Genomic DNA, 12,645 nt, shown 5'->3' with positions numbered 1-12,645 from the left:
CAAAATTAGCACCGGAAAAGACTAATTATCTTTCCTTACTTAAAGACAGGGGAAAGTTTAGATGCAAGAAAACCTATTTTGAAATACATGCACATAAGAGAGGGTGAGGAAGCAGGAGGAAGAGTCAGTCATTACAGCTGGTTTAAAGATTAATTTAGGCCCCCTAGACAATTTGATTTCTTTGATTAAAATGCCAGTAACTGTTAATACTTGAAGTATAAAAATGAAAGGGGTATTTCGTATTTCTTACATTGAACAGAGTGATCTTTCTCTTTTAGACCAACAAGACTATATCCTTATGGGGTATTTTGAAGGGAAGGAGAAAAAGTTAGAAGGAGAGACAGTACAGAGAGAAACAGGAACACAGGATGAGGAAATAGAACAATCAAGGACATCATATTCAAATTGTGATTTGAAAGGATCTAGAGAAGATATTTCTAAATTTTTCACATTTTTTTCTTGCCTTTACCAAAGAATCTTTTAAGGAGGCAATTTCATAATCTCTTGATTATATTGAAAGTTTCCTCTTAAAATGCAGACAACTGTAGGGGCGCCTGGGTGGCTCTCAGTTGGTTGAGTGGCCGACTTCAGCTCAGGTCATGATTTCATGGTCCATGAGTTCGAGCCCCACGTCAGGCTCTGTGCTGACAGCTAGGAACCTGGAGCTTGCTTCTGTGTCTCCCTCTCTCTCTGTCCCTCCCCCGCACATGCTCTGTCTCTCTCTCTCTCTCAAAAACAAATAAACATTAAAAAAATGTAGACAACTGTATATTTGAGATATTGTTTTCTTTTTGCTTCAAAGTACGTCCCCAAAAGAACAATTTTGTTTATATGAGAAGTTCCCCCAAAAAACAATTCTAATTCCAAATAATCCTTTTATCATTTTCAAAGTAATACACAGGCCGCCTGGGTGGCCAGTCAGTTGAGTGTTGGGCTCTTGGTTTCACCTCAGCTCATGAGGTGGGATAGAGCCCAGTATCAGGCTCCATTCTCAGGGCGGGGGGGCCTGCCTGGGATTCTCTTTCTCTCTCCCTTTGCCCTTACTCCCTACTCACATACTCTATCTAAATAAATAAAAATAAATAAAAGAAAGTAAACAAGACACATTTTGATTCTAGTATAAATACATATAAGATGCAGGAGTCCAGCCCAGAATGGCTATAGAACCAGACTAAAGATAAACCTATGAGTCTGATAATATACAGTCAAATGTGAACCTTGAATCTTAGGGACCCTCTCCTAAAGAGAACCAGACCCTCACGGACAAGATAAAACAAGAGTGGGCAAAGTTCTCATTAAACTTTCATAAATGACTTGAGACAGTTTTTCCAAAGGATGCCAGTTTGAAAAGAAACCTTCTGAACCTACAAGTTTACACCCATTTTTATCCCTATGAACTTCCTCTTAATAGATGCACAATGAAGAAATTACCAGGACAAACAGTATTGACAGTAATAACGCAGATTTCTACCAAATAAAAGTTTTTCAAACATTATCAATAAATGGAGTTTATTCCTAGACACTACTCTCAAACTAAACAAAACAAACTTAAGCATTTGGAGTATTTGATAAAAAAATTAGAAATCAGAGCTCAAACCCAACATGAACTTACCTTACCACTGTTATTGGAGAGACCCTGTGTAGGAGGCTCAAAGGGCCTCAGAAAAGCATGCTGTTTCCAAGGTGACCAGATTTTGATAAGACCTCCATGACCGTCAAATGCTGGCTCCTTTAAAATACCTCCAAAATAACCTGTTGATAAAGCAAAACTGAGTTTTTTGCTTCCTGTGGTAAGGGAGAATACTATCTGGATAGTCTTAGCATTTCACAGGGGATATCAGAGAAGCAATAATTAGGAGTTCTGGGATCTAGTTTAAGTTTCAAAGCAGAAGATCTGATTGGAATTACACAAAGTTTATACATAACACCTTTTTGATTGGAGACTGGGAAGTAACACTTTGAAAGTGATTCTTTCACAATATTTTGCTTTCTTAGACTAATCTGTTGTTCCTTCCATAACCTGAATTGTTCACTTTGGAACTTCTTTGATTTACAATGTTTTTTCCTTTGTTTGAAATGATAGTACTTATCACACCATTTTACAAATTGATTAAAAAACTGTCTGCCACTACACTGTAAGCCCCCATAGAGCTGGGATTGGGTTTTATTAATCTTTTGTATAACCAACAGGTAACACAGTGTCTGATTCTCAATAAACACTCAGCCACTGTTGATTATGATTGGACAAAAACACATAAACATGCTGACTAATCTGATTTTCAATTGATGGACATGAACTTTAAGTGAACCCTTAATCAAGTAGACCCATTAATAATACTATATTTCATTTGCCTAATTACTCTCATACTAGCTTTTCTCCTCAACACACTTCCCCCCAGCATACCCATATTCACAGTTACCTAAGGGCCTGGCTTCTTATTTACTGAGAAAATTGAAGCAATCAAAAGAGATTTCCACAGACTGTCACTTGTACAGTAGTAGCATCTGTACCCATGTAGTCTCCCTTGTCATCCACCCACAGATGAGGTATCCATGGTCCTATCTAGAGTCAAACCCTTTATTTGGACACTAGATCCCATCTCCTTTCTGCTTCTCAAAGACATTTCTTCAGCAATTTTCTCCCCTTGACAACTTTCCCTTCTCTCTTTAGGTTGTTTTCCATTTATTTTCTATAAGGACACTCTAAAATCTTAAATGTGGATGGTCATTCATTCAAAAATATTTTCTAAGCATCTGCCACTGTCATAGATCAATGAGCAAAAAAAGACAAAGATCCCTACCCCTGAATTTTATAATTTAGTAGAGAGAGACAAACTATAAAGTGTATTCTTAACACAATGGCCAAAATGATCCTTTTAAAGGGTAAGTCATATTATGTTGTCATTCTTCTGCTCAAAACATGCTGTGGCTTCCCATTTGCACGCAAAGTAAAAGGCAAAATCTTTATGATGGATTGTAAGACCTTACATGATCTGATTCCCTATTACCTCTCTGACCTCATTTCCCAGTACTCTCTCACTTGCTCACTCCACTCCAGACACATTAGCTTCTTGCTGACCTCCAGGCACAGCAAGCACTTCCCAATCCTGCAGTTCCCTCTTACTGCACTACTCTGCACGGTATCTGCATGACTCTTACTCTAAGAATTTGCTTGCATGTACCTTCCCAATGAGGCCCACTCTGTTGTCCTATTTAAAATTGTAACTCTTACCATACTAACCCCATATTTGCCTCTTTCCCTGCTCCATTTTTATGGAGCCTGTCAACCTAACATATAAGTGTATAACATACATATAACATACTTACATATAAATATATATATACTTACAAATACGTATACTTACATATAAATAATATATATTACTTACATACAAATATGTATAATGAGCTTATGTTTATATATACTTATTTACTATGTTTATTTTTTATTATCTATCTCCCTCTGCTGGACTGTAAGCTCCAAAAGGGCAGGAAGTATGTCTGTTTTGTTGAATGAATGAATGTCCATATTTAAGATTTTAGAGTGTCTTTGTAGAATATAAATATAAAAAACCCAACAGCTTCTATAAAGCAATTATAGATGCAAGTCACGGCCAGAAACTTACACAATTTTATTATAGTCATCAAAAAATTACTCTATCACTTCCATTTGGTCATCATATCTACTTTCAGAAATCTGTAACATTTAAAGTTTCACCCAGATTTTAGGAAAGCTTTTTGACTCAATGGACTCCTTTAATGAATCATTTCAATAAGACTTTAAATGTAACACACACTAAGCAAAACGTAAAATTCTTAGTCTGGCCTTCTAGAATTTCTACCATTTAACCTCTCTTACCATTCCAATCTTTATCCCAGCTTCATTCCTTCATTGAATCTTAAAGTTCTGATCAAAATGAACTTTAAAATGTACTCCCAATGAGCTATATAATTCCATCTACTTGCTCCTTGAATTCTGGACATCTGCACTTTAATCTCATGTTCATATCCTGTCATTAAAGATCCAACTCAAAGATTCTATAATGAAAAGATCACTTGTTTTCTGGACTGTGTGGCAAAAGGAATGTGGAATGGTACTGGACAGACCTTGCTACCAATATTATCAGTTAATAATTGTTTAATGACCTCAAGCAAGTTATTCAATTTCTGAATTATAGTTCTCCAATTTGTGGGAGTCACCATTAGTGGCCTCAACAATAGTTGAGTGAATTCTGTCTTACTAAAATATATTTTTTCTTGGAGTGGTGCCCAAATTTTAAAAGAATTACGTTTTCTAGCATCCCCTGTAACCAGGGTGGTCATATAACAGTTCTGACCAATAAGATAAAAGGGGAAGTCGCAGATGGGTCTCCTAAGAAAGACTTTTGGTTCATTCACCCAGCACAGGCCCTTTGCTCATTCCATTCTTCTTGTCTGAACTCTGATCAATGCTGGAGGTGGAACAACCACCATGGACAAAAAAGCAACAAGTATGCAGATGAAAGTCACATTAGAGATGCTTATATGAAAATATTAAAGGTTGCTGTGTTCCTGGTAGCCTATGGAACCACCATACATCCCTGGTGAGAATGTCCAGATTTGGTTTCATAAAAAAATAAGATCTCTTTATTTGGTTAAACCACCATAATCATGTCTCTGTTGCACACAGCCAAAGATGCTACCTAACAGACACATCACTTTGAGAATAAGGATAATGTTTACCTTTCAGCATTTAAAATTTCCTTGTTAATATTAATTATAAAAAGGAACATATACTGAGTGGCCTGTTACAGATTCTAAGATCTCAACATAGGTTAACTCATTAAACCCTCATAACAGTTCAATTAAGTAGCTACTACTACCATTCATTCAGAGGAAAGAAAAATACTAAAAACTGAGAGTTCAAGTAATTTGTCCAAAGTTATACAGCTAATAAAGAGGAAGTGGGATTCCAATCTGTCTGACTTCAGAGCACAGGCTCTTAACCACCAGTCCAAGCTACAATAATAAGAAACTATTTATGCCAGGTGAAATGCCAAGTGCTTTAACCAAACAATGTAAAGCACCAAGTACAATGTCTGGTGTTTACTGAAATGTCAGTTCTCTTCCTTGTAAGTAATGTCATCACCTTCTTCTTAATTATTTTATTTTATTTTTATTTGAGAGAGAAAAAGAGAGCGCAAGCAGGAGACAGGGGCAGAGGGAGAGAGAGAGAATCTTAAGCAGACCCTACACTCAGTGTGAGCCCAACATGGGGCTTGATCCCATGACCCTGGGATCATGACCTGAGCTAAAATCATGAGTGGGATGTTCAACTGAGCCACCAAGGTGTCCCATTTTCTTCTTCACTCTTATATAATTTTATCCATATTCCTATGATCAAATTAACCATTTTCTTTTTAAGTTTATTTACTTAAGAGAGAGTATGCTCATGTGTTAATATGTGTGAGCATGGGGAAGGGGCACAGAGAGGGGGAGAGAATCCTAAGCAGGCTCCATGCTGTCAATGTGGAGCCCAACATGGGGCTTGATCCCACAAACTGTGAGATCATGACTTGAGCCAAAAGCAAAAGTCGGACACTCAACCAACAGGGCCACCCAGGCACCCCTCAAATTTACCATTTTCTATCTTGTATAAAGTTATATATCTCATGTAATAGACACTACGTTCCAGTAAGGTAAACTTTTAAATCATTCATTTTGGTATCTTACATGGCCTACATCCTAAAGAAGGCTGAATCATGAGTGGTGGAGCCATGGCAGTGGAGACTGGAAACTATACTATCAAAGGTGGTCCTTATACAATCAGACAGTTCTGGAGATTACTTTGGACCAATCCTATACCCTAAATTCCACAATTATATACCTACTTGTCTCACTCAGATTTGTTTTACCTTACTCCATCTTGTAATCTATCCTTGTGCTTCCCTCATAACCTCCTACTTATTCTCCCAACTCTACTGCTCCTGCAGAAACCCAAACGTGACATGGCATCAACATTGTCTGGAGAACTTCTGTATCTAGTCAAGCTGGAGTAAAAGTAACCAGATTTATCCTCCTGCCTGAAACAACTATAAAATTGGATAAAATATATGAAACAATGATTCTCAAAATGTTACACATGATGAGAGAGGACAGTGATCCCTGAGAGATATAAAACAGATGAGATGAGGCCTATGTTATCCCAGAGAGCTGTCCAAAGAGATTCTAGGCTGTGGCACATGGGGTAGAAAACCAGGCAGAACCTCTCAGGGCAGAGGAGATAAAACTTGGAATCGAGGAAGGCCAAAGCAGCTAAAGTTTGTAGGACAAAGTACTGGAGAAGAGAGAGCTATATAGAAAACTCCAGAGATCTGCAGAAATTCACTCTCTAGCATTCAAAATACTAATGATCAGTGCATGAGTATAAGGAAATTACTTGAGACTAGGGAAAAGAACAACCTGAAAGGATTTGGGAACAACCCTCTAAGGTTCATAGGGTTCAGAAGAATACCTCTTCCACCAGCCAGAGTAGAAAACCTCATTAGTTCAAAAGCAATGTACTCAGAAGGGATTTGCCTCAATAGTGAGACAAAATTAACACTAGATTAAATGCTGCCTGGTCCTACCTAGCAAAGCTTAAAAGCAAACATTAAAGGAATGATCTGTTTCCAAAAAACTCAATTGTGTCCCAGAACAAAACTCAAGAATATTTATAAGAATACAAAAATATCCAGCACTCGAAAAAGGTGAAAGTTATGTCTGACATCCAATCAAAAGTTACCAGAAATGCAAAAAAGCAGGAAAATGTATAAAAATAATATATACAAGATAACTGATTATTTAAAGTGTAAATAGTAACAATGCATTGTCAGGTTTGTAATCTATATAGAAATAAAATGTGTGACCACAATAGCACAAAGAAGGGGAAAGATGTGAGTATATTATTATAAGATTCTTATACTGCATGTTAAATGATGGAATACTACTTGAAGGTAGACTGGGATAGTTAAAGATGTACAGCATAAACACTAAAGCAATAATTAGCTAACAAGTCAATAAAGGAGGTAAAATTGAATCATAATAAAAGGGCAATTTCACCAAAGAACAGAAAAAGACAACAAAGTACAGATGGAACAAATAGAAAGATAGAAGGGAAGACATAAACACAACCATTTCAATAATAACATTAAATGCAAATGAAACCCAACATTTGTGAAATATGTAAAATATGTAAAACAGGATAATGCATCCTGATGAACAAGTATGATTTACTCCAGGAATGCAAGAATACAAGGCCTTTACCCTTCAAAATTTAATCAAATCTTAATATATTGAGAGACTAAAAAAAAGAAAATGATCGTATCAATATACACAGGAAAAGCACCTGACAAAATCAAATATCCATTCCTAATAAAAATTCTCAATAAGCTAAGAACAGAAAGAATCTCATTCAATTTGACAAAGGACATATACAAAACTTATGGTTAACACCATAACAGTGAAAGACTAAATGCTTTTCCCCTAAAATCAGAAACAAGGCAAGGATGTCTACCCTAAGCCATTCTAATCAAAATTGTACTCTAGGTTCTAGTCAGTATAACAGTTGAGAAAAAGAAATATAAGCCATCCAGATTGGAAAAGAAGATGTAAAATAGCATAACTGTCAACGTAGAAAATCTAAAAGAATCTACCAAAAAGCTATGAAAACTAATAAATGAGCTACCAAGGTTGCAAGATAGAAGATCCATATAAAAAATCAACTGTATTTCTATATTAATGCAAAAATAAGACATTGAAATTAAAAAACAATGTCATTTATAACTTCTTAGTGATAAATCTGATAAAAGACATGTGAGACCTATACGTTAAAAACTCTAAAACATTGCAGAGAAAAAAACAAAGTATCAATATTAAGATTTCAATTATCCCCAAATTGATCTATAATATTCTACATGATCCCAATCAAAATCCCATCAGGCTTTTTTAAAAAAAGAAACTGATCAGGTGATTCTAAAATTCACATGGAAAAACAAAGAACTAAGAATAGCCAAAACAAAGTTTAAAGGAAGAATAAGGTTCAAAGACTTTATTACCTGACTTCAAGATTTATTATAAAGCTATAGTAATCAAGACAGTGGTATTGGCATCAAGAGGGACCAGAGCTTCTCAGTCTCAGTACTACAGACATTTTGGGCCAGATAATTCTTTGTTGTTCAGGCTGTCCTATGCATTGTACAATGTTGAAGAGAAGCTCTGGCTTCTATCACAAATCAATATCTCCCTAGCTATGAGAATTTAAACTGTCTCAAGACTTTGCCCCATGTTTTTTAGAGGCAAAATTGCCCTGGTTGAGACCATGGAGATAAACAATAAATCAATGAAAAAGAACAGAGTCCAGAAATTCACCTATATGTATGTGATTAGTGGATTTTTCATCAATGGTATAAATTTAATTCAATAGAAAAATACAGTCTTTTCAGAAAATGGCACTGAAACAACTGGATATTCATATGCCAAAAAAAGTCTTGTATTATGTATATAAAAATTAACTCAAAATAGATCATGCACCTAAATGTAAACTCAAAAGTTATAAAATTTCTTAGATGAAAACAGGAGAAAATCTAATATTGGATTAGGCAAAGGTCTTTTAGATACAACACAGAAGTATGATCCATAAAGGGGGGAAAAAGGTACACTGGACTTAATCACAATAAGAACTTCTGATCTTCTACTCTTTGAAATATTCTGTTAAGAAGGTGAAAAGAGGGGCGCCTGGGTGGCTCAGTCGGTTAAGCGTCCGACTTCAGCTCAGGTCACGATCTCACGGTCTGTGAGTTTGAGCCCCGTGTCGGGCTCTGGGCTGATGGCTCAGAGCCTGGAGCCTGCTTCTGATTCTGTGTCTCTCTCTCTCTGACCCTCCCCCATTCATGCTCTGTCTCTCTCTGTCTCAAAAATAAATAAACGTTAATAAAAAATGTTTTAAAAAAGAAGGTGAAAAGATAAGCTACAGATCAGGTGAAAATTCTTGTAAATAACATTTCTAAAATGGACTTATATCTAAAATATACTTTTTAAACCTCTATAAGAAGAAAACATTTCCATTTAAAAATGAGATAAAGATCCAAACAGACACTTCACTAAAGAAGATATACAGATGGCAAATAACTCATGAAAAGATGTTTAACAGCATTGGTGACTGTAGAATGGAAGTTAAAACCACAGTGAGATACTACTAGACTACACAGCATTGTAATATGCCTACAATATCAAAAGCCTGTCCATACCAAGCATTGGCTGGAACTCTCATACACTACTGACAGGATCGTAAAGGGGTACAATCACATTGGAAAAACCATTTGAGAGTTTCTTAAAAAGTTAAATATATACCTACCATATGACCCAGCTATTCCTCTCCTAGATATTTACTCAAGAGAAATGAAAGCATCATAAGTTCATACAAAGACTTTTATACAAATGTTCATAGCAACTTTATTTGTAATAGCCAAGAACTGTAAACAACCCAGCTGTCCATCAACAGGTAAGTGGATAAGCAAATTATGGAAAATTCATACAATGGAATACTATTCAGCAGTAAAAAGGAACGGACTATTCAGACATCTTGCGACACAGATGAATCTGAAAATAACTATGCTGAGTGACAGGGGGTGCCTGGGTGGCTCAGTTGGTTAAGTGTCTGACTCTTGGTTTCTGCTCAGGTCATGATCTCATGGTTTCATGAGTTCAAGCCCCACTTGGGGCTCTGTGCTGACAGTGTGAAGCCTGCTTGGGATTCTTGGTCTTCCTCCCTGCCCCCCTCACTCACATTGTCTCCGTCTCTCTCAAAATGAACTTAAAAAAAAAAACATATGCAACATTTGCAACTCATATATGCTAAGTTACAAAAGTCATATATAAAAAGGTTCATACTATATGATTTTTATAAAATTATAGACAAAGTAAATTGATCTCTAATGACAGAAAGCAAATCAGTAGTTGTTTGGGAATGGTGAAGTGTGAGTGGGAGGCAGGGAGAGAAGGGGATTACTAAGAGGCATTAGGAATCTTTTGGAGGTGATGGATATGTTCATTACCTCAACTGTGGTGATGCTTTCATAGATGTATACATTTATCCAAACTTATTAAATTGTACACTTTAAATATGTACAGTTTGTTGTATATCAATTATACCTCAATAAAAAAAGTTTTAAAACCCTCTGCTGGTATCTGATTCCTACTTTGTACTGTGGTTTTAAAATTCTTTATTTTCTTGAGATATGATTGACATATAACATTAAGTTTAAGGTATACAATATGTCAATTAGGTAATTTATATTTTGCAATATAATTACCACCATAGTGTTAATTAACATCACTATCATGACACAGAATTATTCTTTCCTTTTTGTGGTGAGAACAATTTAGATGTAGTCTCTGAGCAATTCTGAATTTTATAATGCAGTATTATTGACTATAATTACCAGGCCATACATTAGAATTCCAGGATGTATTTACTAATTGCAAGTTTGTACCCATATAATATTTTCAAAGGTTTTCAATATTAACCATACTATTTATTTTTCTAATGAATCAAAGTTAGAATTCCTTAGGGGCACGTGGGTGGCTCAGTTGGTTAAGCGACCAACTTCTGCTGAAGTCATAATTTCACGGTTCGTGAGTTCAAGCCCTGCATCAGGCACTGTGCTGACAGCTCAGAGCCTGGAGCCTGCTTCAGATTCTGTGTCTTCCTCTTTCTCTGCCCCTCCCCTGCTCGCATTGTCTCTCTCAAAAATGAATAAACGTTAACATTTTTTTAAAATTTAGAATCCCTTAGCGAATTTTTCTTTAATTCTGATTTATTCCTGAAGTTTTTTTTTTTTTTTTTTAATTTTTTTTTTTCAACGTTTATTTATTTTTGGGACAGAGAGAGACAGAGCATGAACGGGGGAGGGGCAGAGAAAGAGGGAGACACAGGATCGGAAACAGCTCCAGGCTCTGAGCCATCAGCCCAGAGCCCGACGCGGGGCTCGAACTCACGGACCGCGAGATCGTGACCTGGCTGAAGTCGGACGCTTAACCGACTGCGCCACCCAGGCGCCCCTATTCCTGAAGTTTTAAGAATTCAATGAGCAATTAATATTTGTATTTAATGACTGTATTCATAGCTAACATGTATTTGGCAAAATTACACTAAGGCTTTGCCATTACAACTAAATTAATTAAGTAGAATTACTGATACTTAGATATCAAAGCAATACACCAATCAAAATGTCTAAAGCCTAAATTAGCTGATGGGGAACAGTTAATAGAGTGCTCCTTCTGGAGAGAGTCAGATTTTCTATGGTCCCATAAAATAGGCAGGGAGGAATAAAGCAAAAGAAGCAAAGAGGAAAAACATTAATGATCTCTCCTTTTTAAATCACATACTTCTGTCATTACACCAAAAATATAAAGCTGTACTTAAAGATGTCCAGTGTCAAGATGTGAGAAAAAAAGAATTACTAATATTACAGGGATTGTTTTAAAATGTTGATGGTTGGCTGAGCTGAGAGTACTAAATGTGTATATATACCTAATGTAATGATAATAGGAGTTACTGGTAGTTATGCTGAAAAACTTTCAGGTTCCAAATTGAACATAAATCTCTAGCCAAAGTTCTCAGGTATTTAAGGTGTTTATTCAGCATCTTAAAGATGAACAAAACTACCACTATCCCCAGAAAAAGTATTAAAAAGAAAACTAACAAATTTAAGAAAAAAAACCACAGGATTCTTTTAATGAAAAAATTACATTATAACAAAGACACTATACATTGTTACAATATATACATATATATATATATATATATACACACATTTTAAAACTTTTTAAAAAACCTGGTACAAATTAAATGACATCTTTCTCATACTCACATGATTAAGTATTTTGACAGGATGTAAAGATGAAACACAAGCTGGTGGGCCTCAAAATTAGAAACTCTAATGCAGGACCAGATCCCATTTTCTACCATTTTTGTGACTTTTAGAAAACATTTACCTTGGATAAGACAAGGTACTTCATGTAAAAACTTTTTCTTTTAAGCATGTTAACTGCTTGTGGAGAAAATTATTATTGAGGGAAAAGCCCACCATGGTGGTGTTTATCTATAATTCACTGTAGCATATATAAAATTCACTGGGAGGCTTTGGAACATGAAAACTACAATGATGAAAAAAGCTCAACTGTAATTATAAATTTCTAACTGCTTATTTTGAATGTCCAACTTACTACTACAGATATTACACCTTGTAATACATGACACAAAAGAGCATATATCAAACTTTGCTGTAGAGCTGTTAGGAGAATGCCAAATATAGATACTGAAAATTTTATGCACTTGTAATTAACACCCTGTGCATTTAAAAATTAATCAAATATTTAAAATATGTAAACACACTTTTATAAAAGCGATGCTAAGCACCCTTAAAATACAATACTGATATACTGTGACTGAACATGCACTTAGAGGGGAAATGAATTTTTAAAAATTTAGAAACCATTTTTAAAGAGCTACTCATTGAAATACTTACATGAAAATATTGATAGTTCCAGTTTCTACCTAAAAACCAAAAGAGTATACAATTAGGGATTTAAACCTTCCTTCATGCTCTTTTTTAATTTTGTTTT

General features: G+C 35.5%; 1 protein-coding gene across 10 annotated transcripts in view; it reads right to left on the bottom strand.

The window, feature by feature from the left end:
- The window catches only part of CARF (calcium responsive transcription factor), a 100,201-nt gene that overhangs the window by 31,781 nt on the left and 55,775 nt on the right, over nt 1-12,645 (bottom strand). For 7 of the 10 annotated variants that reach the window (XM_043577521.1, XM_043577520.1, XM_043577522.1 and 4 more), the window contains one exon: nt 11,638-12,577. In XM_043577521.1, coding sequence (XP_043433456.1) covers nt 12,432-12,577 — 146 coding nt within the window. In that variant the 3' untranslated portion in view covers nt 11,638-12,431. Of the gene's footprint in view, nt 1-1,612; nt 1,753-11,637; nt 12,578-12,645 lie in introns of those variants that run through there. The other 3 variants (XM_043577523.1, XM_043577526.1, XM_043577524.1) reach the window with 1 other exon arrangement.

This window comes from Prionailurus bengalensis, chromosome C1 (assembly GCF_016509475.1).
Source record: "Prionailurus bengalensis isolate Pbe53 chromosome C1, Fcat_Pben_1.1_paternal_pri, whole genome shotgun sequence".
In the NCBI taxonomy this organism is placed as follows: domain Eukaryota; kingdom Metazoa; phylum Chordata; class Mammalia; order Carnivora; family Felidae; genus Prionailurus; species Prionailurus bengalensis.
Note: the sequence above shows the minus strand (reverse complement) of the source record. Positions and strands in the feature narration are given on the sequence as shown.